This window comes from Prionailurus viverrinus, chromosome B3 (assembly GCF_022837055.1).
Source record: "Prionailurus viverrinus isolate Anna chromosome B3, UM_Priviv_1.0, whole genome shotgun sequence".
NCBI classification, from domain to species: domain Eukaryota; kingdom Metazoa; phylum Chordata; class Mammalia; order Carnivora; family Felidae; genus Prionailurus; species Prionailurus viverrinus.
Genome location: NC_062566.1, coordinates 42,351,251 through 42,366,321, shown reverse-complemented (window position 1 = coordinate 42,366,321; position 15,071 = coordinate 42,351,251). Strand labels below are relative to the sequence as shown.

General features: G+C 44.2%; 1 protein-coding gene across 2 annotated transcripts in view; it reads left to right on the top strand.

Annotated features, from left to right (window-relative positions):
- The window catches only part of MYZAP (myocardial zonula adherens protein), a 90,226-nt gene that overhangs the window by 22,307 nt on the left and 52,848 nt on the right, over nt 1–15,071 (top strand). For both annotated transcript variants that reach the window (XM_047864465.1, XM_047864466.1), the window contains exons 3-6: nt 1,172–1,327; nt 5,095–5,187; nt 8,986–9,099; nt 12,920–13,072. In XM_047864465.1, coding sequence (XP_047720421.1) covers nt 1,172–1,327; nt 5,095–5,187; nt 8,986–9,099; nt 12,920–13,072 — 516 coding nt within the window. The remainder of the gene's footprint in view (nt 1–1,171; nt 1,328–5,094; nt 5,188–8,985; nt 9,100–12,919; nt 13,073–15,071) is intronic.

Sequence of the window (15,071 nt, the reverse complement as noted above, 5' to 3'; positions counted from 1 at the left end):
AACTCAGTGGGAGGGCAGAGTCGCTCTTATGGAATTCAGGCTTCTGCATGGTGATTGCCAAAGTACCAGGGTTAGCCCAAGGGGATATAGGACGTAGTCCGGTTTGTCTGTGAAGTCTCAGTCCCTGGGTTTTTCTCGCCCTTCTATGCTGTGGAGGCTCTGACTCTATCCCCCTGCATCTGACAGAGCCTGCAGTATGGGGAAGTATACTTTGTATCGCACAGAATTGGTCTTGAATCTAGATGTGTTACTATCAGCAAGTTATTTAACCTCTCTGAGCTTTGTTTTTCTCAGCTGTAAAGTGGAGAGGACAATTGCCACATCATAGGGTGGTTGTCTTCACAACTTAGGTGTACTAAGGGACACACCCAACCTATAGTAGAGGCTGAACAGATCTTAAGTTCCCTTTCTCCCACTTCTTGAGCCTTCATAGTCTACACAGGTGTTAGGACTTGGCCATGTTATGCCTTCCCGAGGGTATTTACATTTCAACCCTGAGCAAAGCTTCAGGTGAAGGAAGTAAGGCACAGGAAGATGGTTTTGGAGTGAAGTCATGTTGCCTCTGCCTGGCTTTTCAGAAATATTTCATGAATGGTCACAGCAGGTTGTGTACTCACCCCCACCTCCTTTTCTCAGAGTGGGCTCCAGAGTCAGTCCTGACCTCAGGGGATAATGTGGCTGCCAGGGGGCAGCCCACATTCTTCTCCCGCTATCTCAGCCTCCTGTATTGCAAGTGATGTGTTTCGTGATGAGGTTGAGGGCACACGGAGGAACTGAGATCAGGGGAAAAGCAGCATTACCAGCTTACTAGGAATGTGAGAATGCAGGCACTTGATGTTGTCATGATGGACAACACAGGTCTGTCTGGCACCTTTGTAAGAATGAGAAAGGTGCCCTGCTCCGGGGCGAGGTGCCCACTCTTGGGTGGGTGGTTAGGGTTTCTGTAGAAATTTGAGAAAGGTACCCTTCCTCTACAGTAAAAGGCTGGCTCCACCCATGCTGGGTGCCAGTGGGAGAACAGCGAGCAGGCAGGGTTTCCCCTGTTTCCCTTTGCCACTGGGCTCCTCTATGCCAGCACAGCCTGCACAGCCATATATGGTGCACCCATTATCACAGCTGTTTCCACGAGCCCTAAATGATCATTACCCTTTTCTCCTTTCCACCTTCTTAGCGTCCTGACTTAAGCAATGGAGAACCGACCAGGAAACTTCCCCAGGGTGTTGTCTACGGTGTGGTGCGGAGATCAGATCCCAACGAACAGAAAGAAATGGTGGTGTATGGGTGGTCCACCAATCAGCTGAAAGAAGAGATGAACTACATCAAAGACGTGAGTCATTTAAGGACTTTTGTTTGTTTATCCTCTTTTGGTAGCATGTGAGAAGGTGGAGTCAGAAGCATCGATGTGAACGTAATAAGACATTTTGGAAGAATTCCTAGTGTCGCCTTTTTGGGTGGAAATATTTCTACGTATCTTTATGGTAATGTTAAAAATATGGATGTAATTCTGCACTGAGGTACAGAGTGAACTCCTGGATGTTACTAAGCAGGGGTACTCAGGAGACCAAATGACTCCTTTCCATGAATGATACAGAGGCTTTTAAGCAATTTTGCTTATTACATTGGATATTCTACTCTTAATATATAAGTTTGGAAAACTATAAATTCGGTTGCTTTTCACCATAAGTAACGGAAAAGCCAACAAAGGAAATTTGTGTCATGTGGGGCTAAGTCCAGGGGTGGGTGGGCTCCAGGCAGGGCACGTCCAGTCTCCAGTCCTACTTCTCTGAGTTTCGCTTGGTTCTTTCCTCCTTCATCCTCAGGCTCATGGCATCATCTGAGCATGTGATGGTGTCTGGAGGAAGAGAAGAGGCCGCTTATCTCTGGTTTCTTTTTAGAGGCCCTCTTTTAGGCTTCTCCTCATGTCTCATTGGCCAGGACTGGGTCACATGCCCATTCCCAAGTCTATCGCTGGATGGATCCCCTGCCGAGGAGAATGAGATTGATGATGGCTGGCTCAGACCAATTAATTATGTTCAAACAGATGCTGAGAAGTCAACCACACTAGACACAGTCCGTCCTAGGCCAATCAATGCCATTTCTTTGTGTTTAATATTCCATTTCTTCTTAATTACACACTCTTTGAAGAAAGAATGGGAAATACAAAAATGTATGAATCCATACATTTTTTATTATGAATCCATAATTCTGACATTTAACCAGAACAGTTGTTAAGGAGCATTTCCTTCTAAATTTTTTATTTCTTTTTGTCTTCTCTCCATCCATCCATCCATCCATCTATCCATCCCTCCATCTATCCATCTATCTATCTCCTTTCCTTTTTGGTTATTTTGGCCTCTCAGTGCCCTTGTTTTCCAAATCAGTGTGATTAAATAGCACATGAGTTACTTTCATGCTCATGGGCTCTGAACACCAACCCATGGCCTAGAAAGTGCTCTTGAGAAACAGAGCCAGGTGGGGCAGTGGCCTACCCTAGAGGTACCACGTCTGTTTTTGGCCCAGCCAAGGTTTTGTTCTCTCTGGGCTTCAGTTTTCTCCTGTGTAGATTGCAGAGTTTGGGAAGGGGCCCCCAAAGTCAAAACTGCCAGCTTTGTGGGGCACCTGGGTGGCCCAGTCGGTTAAGCATCCGACTTCGGCTCAGCTCATGATCTCGCAGTTTGAGTTCGAGCCCCGTGTTGGGCTTTGTGCTGACAGCGCAGAGCCTGGAGCCTGCTTCAGATTCTGTGTTTTCCTCTCTCTCTGCCTCTCCCCCACTCGTGCTCTGTCTCTCTCTCTCTCTCTCTCAAAAATAAACATTAAAAATTTTTTTTAAAACCTGCACACCCCATTTTATTTGGTGCGTTTGCAGGCAAGATGCAAAGTTATGTTGTCAACTTTTTATGGATTTTTTAAAAGAACATCTCTGATCAAATATTAAAAATAACTGTTGGACACCTTCTTTCATGTCTTGAAAGATTTGGGTATTTGTATAATTAAAAGGAATAAAACATAATCTTGTCTTGATTAAAAGTAGTATTATAATACTACTATAATAAATGTAAATAAATGTATAATAAATGTAAATAAATTCATTATAATAAATGCTTAATAGAGAAAATAAAAGCGAAACGAGCTATACACATACACAAATGCATAGGACATGTGTTATCTCAAATCCCTAGTCATCCTATCCCCGAATACAATTTGTAATCATTCAGAATATATCATTCCTGATTTTCATATATAAGAGCAACTTGAACATTCCTAGTCTCCAGTATTTTTCTTACAGAAATACTTAGTCCCTCCTTACTTAAAGTCCTCGGATAACATGGCAGTGCTTCAGACGTAAGCCTTTTAAACAAGGCTGAGACTTGCCATTTGCCCAAGACAAAAACAGCAGGTGGAGGCTGGTTGTGAACCAGGGGTGACATGTGCCTAGGTCACAGGAGTGGTTCTGACCTGAATTGCCAGCCTCCATTAAAAAATTAATTTCCAGGTTCCACCTCCTATGGTTGGCTTCAGATCCATCTCGCGCTGGCTCATCCCTAAGCATGTTTATGGGGTTGTTTGTTCTTTCTTGCCATTAGTGACTCTGGCCCAGTTAGCTTCCTGCAGCATTTGCCACCCAGCTCCCCCAGTCCCCACTGGTGAGCAGTACCAGAGCCAACTCAGGGCCACGGTAAAAGCCATTCTGTCTACCCAGAGTGAAGAGTTGTGCTTTTGGTCTCATTTTTCTAAAATGTTTGTAGATGACAGGAAGAAAGTAGACTCTTATCAGAATTCATCTAGTGAAGGCTTGGCCTCTTGCCTTGCACCCCCCTCTCCTGCACCCCCTGCTGAAATATTTACCAATATGCAGTCACCCTGAATAAACATGCAGTCTGATTTAAAGCCATGTGCTAGCTGTGCAAATGCAGCTTCAAGGTGAAGTCTCCCCATGCTGTCCCCAGCACACTGGTTATTCCAACCAACTGTTGCCTTTGAGCCCTTCTGGCATTGGAAGTTCTGGAGCCTCCCTATAGAGGGCTCCCTTGAGACCTCTTTTCCTTTTTTTTTTTTAATTAAAAAAAATTTTTTTTTAATTTAGAGAGAGAGAGAGAGAGTGAGAGCAGAGGAGAGAGGCGGAGAGGGAGAGAGGGAAAGAGAGAGAATCTTAAGCAGGCTCCACACTCATCACAGAGCCTGATGCAGGGCTCAATGGCAGGATCATGACCTGAGCTGAAACCAAAAGGTGGACACTTTGCCAACTGAGCCGCACAGACGCCTTGAGGCTTCTTTTCTGTTGGAGGATTCCTGAGTTCTCCATCAATCAGAGGGGTAGCAGAAGAAGGGAGGAGACAGGGACAAGGTTTTTTCCTTTTATTTACAAAATTTGTAAGGCTCTCCTTACCACTCCAGAAGTGCTACTATAGAGAAAACTTAAACAGTGATTATGTAAACAGATGTTAGGGGTTACCCTGACTTTTGTTGTATTTCATGCCTTATTGTGATTATTGAAGAACTGATGTTCAAATTTATGGCCTTTCTAGGCTCCTAATTCCCTGCTGTACATCCCAGGTATTTAATTGCTCTTTGTTGGTCAGAGTGGAGATAGAGAAAATTAGAAGTTGCGTTTTGCTTTTTGGATTTTTGAATCCTCTTAGCTGCCTGTTGATAGAGTCAACTTGTTAAAATTTTTGTACTTACAAAAATGTGCAATAGAAAGAAGGGTAAATCAAGAAAAAAAAAAAAGAAAAAGAGGTAAATCTTACCTGAATATGGTTTAATAGGTGATAGGTGAATTTCAACAAACCATTTTTTCTTCAGAGCTTATTATTTAGTAATTAATCTTTATTAATAATTATATACAATCATAGTACATATTTATTATCATTGTTATTATTTGGACAATACCACTGGCTCTTAACTAGATGTCAGGATGATTTTTCTCCCTTAATCTCCCTAATGTCATACTTAAAATTGTGTGTGTGTTTTTTTTGTGTGTATGTGGGCCCGTCTTCCCATTAGGGTTTCTTAAAACCCTTAAATTAGGGTTTTGGCAGTCTTATGTAAAAGTGTTATAACTTGATCTTTAACCAGCATCTTTGTGGGCTGCAGGTGAGAGCCACTTTGGAAAAAGTAAGGAAGCGAATGTATGGAGACTATGATGAAATGAGACAGAAGATTCGACAGCTCACCCAGGAACTGTCAGTAAGTCAATGTCCCAGTGACTTGGAAATATGGAAGGATGGTAGGTCTTAGAACTCCCTCCCAGTGGCTGGTACCTGAACATATCTGAGTTTATGATGTTCTTTGTGAATGGCATCCTATTTTAAGTGAACTGAGATTTTATCACAGAATTAAGCTTATTATTTTGAGGAATATTTTTTGTGGCAAGAATAATCTTTGCCTTCAAAGCATTCCCTGTAGAGACAGGAACAAGACAAGGAAGCCAGCTATCATTGTTACCATTTAACATTGTACCTAAGAACTAGCCAATGGAACTAAACAAGAGAAATAAATTTAGTGGTATAAAAACTGGAAGGGTAGATGTAAGGCTGTCACTGTTTACAAACTATATGATCATATACCCAGAAAGCTCAAGTGAACCAATGAAAAAAACACTACTATAAAAAATAATTTTGTAAGGTAGCAGGATAAAAAAATTAATAGATACAAACAAATGGACTTCATCCTACAAAAAACAACCAGTTAGAAGTAATAAGAGCAACAGAAAACCACCAGATACCTAGGAGTAAACTCTAACAAGAGGAAAGACATACCATGTGCTAAGACGGGAAACACCAACATCGTAAGATGTCAGTATTGTTCAGGTTAATATACAAATGTAATGTAACCCAATAAAAATACGAACAGATTTTTATTTTATGTTGTGTCTTTACAGCTGGATTAGGTGATTCCAAAGTATACAGAAAATAAATATGAACAGTTGAAATTCTGGGGGGAAAAATACAACGAGGGAGACTAGCTCGATTAATATTACAAGAAACTGAGAGACTGTCAGAGATTAGAAGAGTATCATATTGGCACATAAATAGATAAGCATCCATGAAAAAGCCCAGAAATTTACCCCAATATATTATAAATGCAACATCTCAAATAAAGGGAGGAAAATGGACCAGTCAGCATATGCTGTTGGGACAGACTTACATTTAGATAAATTCCAAAGAGATCAAAGATTTAAATATTGAAGGTAAAACTTAAAAGTGCCAGAAGAAAATATATTTGAATTCTCTTATACTTTAAGGGTGAAAAAGGCTTTTTATTACTCTGACATGAAATCTCAGGACCATAAAAGAAACGTTTGGTAATTTCGACTACGCTGACATGAAAGACGTGTGCTGGCAGGGCCACTAGTCAAAATCCAAGGACAAACCTAGGAAAACTGATTTGCCCTTCGTCTCCTAGATAACAGGCTAAGTTTCTGAGTATTCAAAAAAGTGCCCAGGCATCAAGAAGAAAAGGCCACAAGCCATAAAAATAGGCAAAATATTTGTTACAAGTAACCTACAGCAAGATGAAGGTGAAGAGTTCTTCAGTGTCTGACAGGATGCTCAACCCCACTCCCAATAAGAGGGATGCAGACGCAAACCAGCCTGAGATGGAAGTTTTACCTATGAATTCAGCACACCTGCAGGAACAGGACAAGACATCGTTAGCAGTGCTGTGGAGAAACAGGTGGCTGGATAGGATGTCATTGTGTAGTACTCCCAGGGACAGCAAAATGGCCGTATCTGCCACATCCTATATCCTGTGACTCAGCAGTTCCGTTCTTAAGAACGTACTCTATAAACTCTCACGTTGTGAAATAACCTATGTGTCAAAGTAGTTATCACAGCACTGTTTGTAACAGTAATGAGATTGGAAACCTAAACATCCATGAAGAAGGGGAAAGTAAAATAAATTGTGACCCTACAGTAGAATATGCAGAATTTAAAAAGAAGGTGGGGAGGAAGAGGGGAGGGGAGAGGAGAGAATAAAAAGAACAAGTAAGCTCTTCAAAAACAGATATGGAAAGATTTCAAAGATACAGAGTGGATGGTAAAAAAAAAAAAAGCAAGATACAATACCTACAATGAGCCACCACTTATGTAAAACAGAAGGGGAAAATAAGTGTTTAGCTAGTTTTGCGGGTGCAAAAGTAGTTACTAGAAGGATGATCCAGAAACTTAATTTTTTTTAATGTTTATTTTTGAGAGAGAGAGAGCGAGTGAGCACGAGCACAAGAGGGGCAGAGAGAGAGGGAGACACAGAATCCTAAGTAAGCTCCAGGCTTTGAGCTGTCAGCACAGAGCCCAATGCGGGTCTCAAACTCACAGGGTGTCAGCCAAAGTTGGATGTTCAACTAACTGAGCCACCCAGGGACCTCTGATTATTTTTTATTTTTTAATGTTTATTTTTGAGAGGGGGGCGGACAGAGAGGATCCAAAGTAGGCTGTGTGCTGACAGCAGAGAGCCTGATGAGGGGGCTGGAACCCCTGAACTACGAGATCATGACCTGAGCTGAAGCTAGATGCTTAACCAACTGAACCCCCGGTGCCTCTCAATAATTGTGATTCCTGATTGAAGATCAGAGTGGGCAAGGTGGTGCCTGAGTAGATGGGATGGGAGTGATAGATGTATTTGAATGTGTACCTTTTATACTTTGTAAGTGTTTGAACTGTGTGGATGTATTACAGATTTAAGAAAAAATAACATTCCTGTGGTTTAAACAAACTAATGCCTGTGAGAAAAAAATTTTCTTTATATTTGCAATTCACAGTGTTGAAGAACAAAAGCCCATGCATATATGACCTACTTTCCATAAAAATTAGTTTCTGCAGGAAGGAAGCATAGGTACAGCAGTTGTGCATTAGGGTTTAGCATATGGCTGTGAGGGCTTGGCTGCGAGATGGTCTGCTTAGGTAAGACCCGCTGCCTTGATGATAGGCGTGGGGCTGTGTAAACATACCCACCTAGCCCATTCTCACTGGCTTGTGGGAGGACACTTGTGAAATTCTCACATACTTGTGGAAATTTCACTCTGCCATCCACTGACACACGTCAACATCTGTAATTAAAGCCAGGGGATGGGATTTGCAATAGATGCACAAATGTCTCTGCCCCTGGCTTTCTATTACCGTCTCCTGCACACCCTCATTTTCTCTTGTGAGAATGGTCGTGGGAATGCGTCTCTCTGCCTATAGTCTTCTCCTCCTCCAGGCCACCCCACATTCCACAGCCGAAATAAGATTCCTAAATTCCTGCTGTGTGAACACGCCCGTGAACAAGAACGTGCCACACGCTCCTGGTCCTGGTCTGCCGTGTCAACTCTGCCTCCCACTCTTGGAGTGCACCTCCTCTTCGGTCATTTCTGACTGCTTGTGGCTCCCACACACCACGCAGGGCTCTACCCTTGAGCCTGCCTGGAACCCTCACCCCCTAGTTCTGCCTCCCTGCTTCTGTATGTCCAGCCCTCCTTTAAGGTCTCGCTTGGGACTGGTGGGGTGGGACTGTCTCTGATGAAGCAGTCTCAAACATGTTCAACACACACGCCCAACAAAGGTAACACAGCAGCAGCCACGAAACAACTCTTAGGACTGTGTGAGCCCCGAATGTGTTCTTTCTGTGGTGAGGAGAAAGAGCAAGATGGCCCGAGAAGGTATTGGACCTGGGTTCTCATTCCAGCAGTGCCACTGCTCAGCTGTTGGGGAGCAAACCCCTTAACTCTGATTCTGTTTCCTCTGTATAAAAGGGGATGTTCCGGCTGCTGCACGATGTTGTGAGGACTAAGTGAGGCCCCACGGGTGAACGTGTAAATACTATACAAAAGAAAAGCGTTCTTGTCTGTCTTCTCTTCGGGTCATGCAGATGTTGATATTGTAATTTTAAGCTGTACTTCACACATCACTGAAATGGATGTGGCTCCTGTCAGGAGAAGGTTCCGGCCTAACCTAAGATTGTTGCTGGTATATATGGTTTTGTGTAACCACTTGACATCCTGTCCAGGTTTCACAGGCTCAGCAGGAGTATCTGGAGAATCACATCCAGACACAGTCGTCAGCCCTGGACAGCTTTAATGCCATGAACTCAGCCTTAGCATCGGACTCCATCGGCCTGCAGGTACTCAACTGCTCACTGTTAGACCGGTGCCCTCTGTGACAGGGTGAGCACGCTGAACCACACGTGGGCCCTGTGCCTTTGTAGAAGAGTAAACCACGGGATGTCCTCAGTTCATTATTCAGTTCCTTCAAGCATGGCCACAGTAAAGACCCTGCTAGGAAGCCGGAGAAAGAAGTTAAAGAAGGCGCTTCCAAGCTGAGACTCTAAACCTTTGAGCTGCATTTGTCTTTGCCATCATTAAAATGGGGGTTCAGATTCTGAGTTGCACACAGAGGTGTCACTTTCTCCAGGAGGTGCCCCGGTGGTCATAAGTGTCAGTGCCTTAAATAGCACAGCAGCTCCTGCTCTTTGCAGCCCCAGTGTTACAGGATATTCCACCCAAGCATGGAGAAGGCAGACTTAATCAAAGACAGTCTGTATTTATTCATGGCAAGTAACTCTCAGAGGCTGTTAAGCACTTTTTCCTAATTTAGAAATTCTTTTTCTTTCTTTCTTTCTTTCTTTCTTTCTTTCTTTCTTTCTTTCTTTCTTTTTTTCTTTTTTAAAGTTTATTTATTTTGAGAGAGGGAGAGGGAGCAAGCAGGGGAGGGGCAGAGAGAGAGGGAGAGAGAATCCCAAGCAGGCTCCACACTGTCAGTGAAGAGCCTAACGCTGGGCTTGAACTCACGAACTGTGAGATCATGACCTGAGCTGAAATCAAGAGTCAGAAGCTGAACTGACTGAAGCAGCCAGGTGCCCCAGAAATTATTTTCCAGTAAAAGAAATCGTGTGCCCAAGGAATATCTTATAGCACCAGACAGGGAAGAGAAAGACTGTGCTGTTAACCCACTTCCAGAGGATTGCTCTCGTGGTTAATCTGATTTGCTAGGAGTTAACCACTCCAGTGTTACCCATTGTTACCCTTCCAAGGGAGTCCTCTATGTCCTATGCAAATTAACTTGAAACTGTTCAGAACAAAGTGTTATGTTCACCAGGAACAGCTTCCCTTGGCTTTAGCTTCCAAATATGTAAACAATAGTTTCTGCCTCTCCTCCAAGTTTATGTGGCTTTTATCTTTTTACCCTCCTCTTAAAGGTTCCACAGCTATTTCCTATCCTTTCCGGTTCTGTATAAATAACTTATCAGATAAGTACGCACATTTTCATGTTGGGATTATCCACTTCCCTATGAACTGAATATTCCCTAACAACAAGTGTTATGGCAGTAGTACCAACCGCGAAGCGAGGCCACTGTCCAGCAGTGGGCCTGGGTGGGCGTTGTGTTTGGATTTGTCTGGGAGAACATTTGCTTCTTTCTTCTTCTTCTTCTTCTTTTTTTTTTTTTTTTAAGTTTTTATTTATTTTGAGACAGCACAATGGGGAAGGGGCAGAAAGAAAGAAATGGAGAGAGAGAATCCCAAGCAGGCTCTAGGGAACCCAGAGCCTGATGTGGGGCTCGATCTTACGAAGTGTGAGAACCAAGAGTCAGACGCTTAACCGACCGAGCCTCCCAGGCTCCCCTGGGAGGCCATTTCTGGTTGGGTCTCTGAGCCTCACCCTTTTCCTGTTCCTTCTTAGTGCATGCCAGTTTTCCCCCACCTCAGGCCAACCCCTACTCAGGCTCTAGTTTATTCAGAAGCCTTTGTTTTTCCCTTTCTCCGGCCATCAACTGGTCTTAGAAAGGCTCCCTTTCCTTCTCTCTTGGACATCTTCTCATTCCTGGCCATCCAGGAAGTGCTGTACCTCATCTGAGATCAGACCTGGTCTGCATTGATACTCCTTTTCTGGTGTTTTGTCCCTGCCATACTTATGCTCTGTCATCCTCACTGGTACCCCAGGCATTTACTTCAGAGGTCAGCTGTTAGCACAGGGTCATCTATAACCCAGGGACCCTGACTGGTTCCTAGTTGTGATCCAGTGTCTTGGCCCAGGGCAAACAGCAGAGCTTTATAATGAAAAGATTAAAAATTATTGTTAAAAGTTAGAGGCAGAAGGGGAAAGAGAAAATGGAGAAAAGAAAGGCATCATCTCACAGACAGGAGATCTGAAGATAGTTGTCATCTTATTTCTGCAAGACGCTGACCTCTTCCATTGCCAGTCTTTCTGTTGCCATTTTTATTTAAAAAAAAAAAAATTTTTTTTTTAACGTTTATTTATTTTTGGGACAGAGAGAGACAGAGCATGAACGGGGGAGGGGCAGAGAGAGAGGGAGACACAGAATCGGAAGCAGGCTCCAGGCTCCGAGCCATCAGCCCAGAGCCTGATGTGGGGCTCGAACTCACAGACTGCGAGATCGTGACCTGAGCCGAAGTCGGACGCTTAACCGACTGAGCCACCCAGGCGCCCCTCTGTTTTCATTTTTATTGACAGAGAGACCAGACTGTTGGTTTGATATCATAGGATGTTGGAAGTGGAAGGAACTGTTGAGATGATCTCCAGTCCCTTTGTTTTATGGATAAATAAACCAAGGCCAGCAGAGAAATGACTTGAGCAGGGTGTCTGCCTCGTAGCAGAACCATGACTAGAGCCTTGGCCTCTTGGTCCAGATGTAGGTTCGTGAGCACAGGAGTTGTATCCGTAATGCCGGTGGGCCTTGGAGAGGGCGTGGTTGGGCCAGGTCAGGTGGTTTCTAAAGCCCCTTGCAGCTCAAATATTTTTCTGATTCTGTGCTTCCAAATGGCTTCTCTATTTTCTTTAATGCCTTTGTACCACCATCCAAAATCCTTGCTCTTGATTAAAGTCAGTTTAGGAACGGGAGGCTTTTTATCCAAATTGGAGGCTAAGGATTTGAGGAGGCTTCAGAGACTGATCATCTACAAAAAGGACAAAAGTGTTGAGACGTGTGTCCAACACCAGTCTCCGGATCTTCTGCCTGACAGTTGAACATGATTTGGGGAGGTGTTAGATAATGCCCATAACTAAGGCTCAGTGGTAAGAATTCTGGGTTATGGAAGCTGTTCTCTGTACGGACAGTTAACCAAATAGAACCCAAAGCATTAAATAGCAATTATCAGTATAATCACTCTCAATCCGGTGGGTGGCCCGGAGTAATAATCAACAGGCTTTTGACACTTCTGGGGCCCTTGTCTGAGTCACCAAACTCTGTTCTCTGTGACTCCTTCATTGCCACCCTTCTGTGCCTAAGAGGAGAAGGTGAAACATTTGCTGGCACTACAGGAGCCTCGACCACGCAGTGGCTGTCCTGGCTGGGGGTCTCTGAGTACAGAAGTGACAGCCTCTTTAAGGGAAAAGGGGAGTATCTTCATTCTACAAAACATGTGTTTTGTTTTATTTCGTTGTGGGAATTTGAAAGATACAGAAGACACATGGAAGGAAATAAATCTCCTTCATAATCCTATGACACAGAGATAAAACCACTGTTTGGATTTTGGTGATATGCATCTTAGTCTTTAAATTTTTTTTCTCTGCATAAACACATTTGAACACGTGCTTATACGTTTTCCTTTTCAAAATAGGATTGTTCTGTCCACGATTTTCCAACCCATTTTTTTCCATGTGAAATGATGGGTTATGAATACTTTTCCTTGGAAAGTCTCCTTTTAATCCATTTCCGTCCATCCTAAGCAGTGGCAAGCGGTGTGGGCAGAGGTTGTGGGGTGTCACGGGGGATGCTCGCTGGCCCATTTGACTACAGAGCTGCAGACCTCTTGACCATGGTATGGGGGAACCCACAGCCCCTTAGACACCAGGGTCCCGGCTTGCAACTGTTAGGGCCTGACATCTATCTCAATGGTTAATGGCAAAGGGATGTCCTGGTGCATGACTTGGCCATATCGTCTCACACCACCAGATCTGGTTTTGCTTTTTTTTCATCCCACTAGAAAACCCTCGTGGATGTTACTTTGGAAAATAGCAACATTAAGGACCAGATCAGAAATCTGCAGCAGACCTATGAAGCATCCATGGACAAGCTGCGGGAAAAGCAGAGGCAGTTGGAGGCAGCGCAAGTTGAAAACCAGCTGCTGAAAATGAAGGTAACATGTAGAGGCAGAGACTTCCGCCTGACCCTTCTCTTCTTTCCTTTTTCTCTCTCTTCCTAGCCTCAACATTCCATCTCCTTTTCTCTGTTTTCTTAGTTGGTGTTTCCTTCCCTTTAGTGGCCAGCTCCACCAGGTGTGGCTTGAAGGCACCGAGGGGGTTTCTGTGTTCCCTACTGTCAGTCCAGATTGGGGTGCACCATGAATACTCCCAAGTGGACACTTCTTCCTGGCCCCAGTGGCCTCAAGGGCTGCTGAGACAGTCACCACGGCACTGCTGTTTCATATGGAGAGGGCACTGGGGGTGCCCACAGACCTAGGACTTCAGAAGCCCCACTGTTTAGATTTGCTCTGATATCTCCAGGTTTTTCTGTCTGGTTTGATAATAAAGAGCCTAAGAGCATGCAGGAAGAAGACTGATGGGTGACCAACGGCTCTGGACAGTGTTCCTCTTGCCCACCAGGCTGGGCTTATTCCTCAGCTGGGCTTCTAATGCCTTGGAGGTCTTAGTGCCCCTTCCACATTTGACACAAGATTGAATTCCTACCCACTGGCAGGAGCAGACCCGAGAATGGCTCATAGGATTCACTCAGCAAATTATTTCCGGAATGAATTTGTTTTTACTTAAGTATGTGGTTTTTAAAATACGTTCCACACAGCATTAGGCAGTCCTGGAGGAGCATGCCTCATAGATAGTACATCCATATAATTCATTGCTCAAAGCAGAATACATTTGGGAATGAAAGGTGGTGCTATTAAGAATTGATTTATGGAGACGAACTGGGACATGTGGTCATGTGGCCCCCCTCTGTGTGGGCTGCCTCGGATGGGGCGGGGGGCTGCCACCCTACACTGTGTAGTCACAGTGATTCTCATCCCACGGGTTCGTGCCATCACAGTCCACTTGGCTCAACCCAGCCACCCTGACCAGGTAGCTCTAGAGCAGATCAGCTCCTCTTTGCTTTGCTTCAAACAGGGCAGCTCTTCTCTTTATTATTGCATATATTGTATTTCTGAGTAAGAGTTACTTTGAAGAAAAGGGATGTGTTGCCGAAAAACCCCGAAATTACTGTTTTAAGTCTTTTTCTCAGCTTAGGATCTTGATCCAGTCGTTCATCCCACTAGCATGTATTCAGTGCGTACCATACATGTCTGCCCTGTACGTTCCTGTGTGTTCCAGGACGGTGTGGTGTCAGGCGTCCAGGGACATCATTAGGCAGTGTGGTAGTCTGGCTGCTTCCACGGAGACCAAGCCTCTATGGTACATCTCATCCTCAGTTGCCTGTTTTAGAGGCTGATGCTGTACTTCACTAGTGTTCCCAACTCCCACAGAAAGAGTTGCAGGACTCAGAGTATTTCACATGACCTAGATGCAGAGCAGGACAGGAGGGACAGAGCCCTTTTAGACGTCTGTGTGCGCAGTGGAGATGGGGTGCAGGATACATTGTGTGTCTCCCAGCTGATGATAATCGGTGTTCAGGGTATCCCACTTGGTGGCCCTTGCAGCAGAACTTCTCCAGTGATGGAGAAGGTTGAATTAGAGGGCGCCAAGAGAGACTTTTGTCAAATCTTAGAAATAAGCGTCATGTAACCTATTGAGGTTGAAGTATACCTTCCATATCCAGAGGTTACATATCCAGAAAGCAAACACCAGCCACTTCCAGCCTTTGCCCTGCTCATCCACAATTCTGCTGGCCTTTTTTTTTTTATCTCCTAAGCTGGACCTGCACATAAACACTAGCCTGATCTGGCTTAGTGTTCCCCAGATCAAGTGGAAATGTTTCCAAATGCAATATTTGGGGAAGGACAAGGTAGAAAGGCTGACTCCAGCTTTCTTACATGAGCTGAAGTGTTTCCTAGGTGCTCTTGGGCCAGCATACTAATGGGACAGCTTCAACTTCATGTGGGCAACATGTCTTCAAAGGCCTCCTGGCTTCTCTGACATAACAAAATTTTAAGTACCGGGTACACATGGTGGGGGAAAAAAGCCAAACAG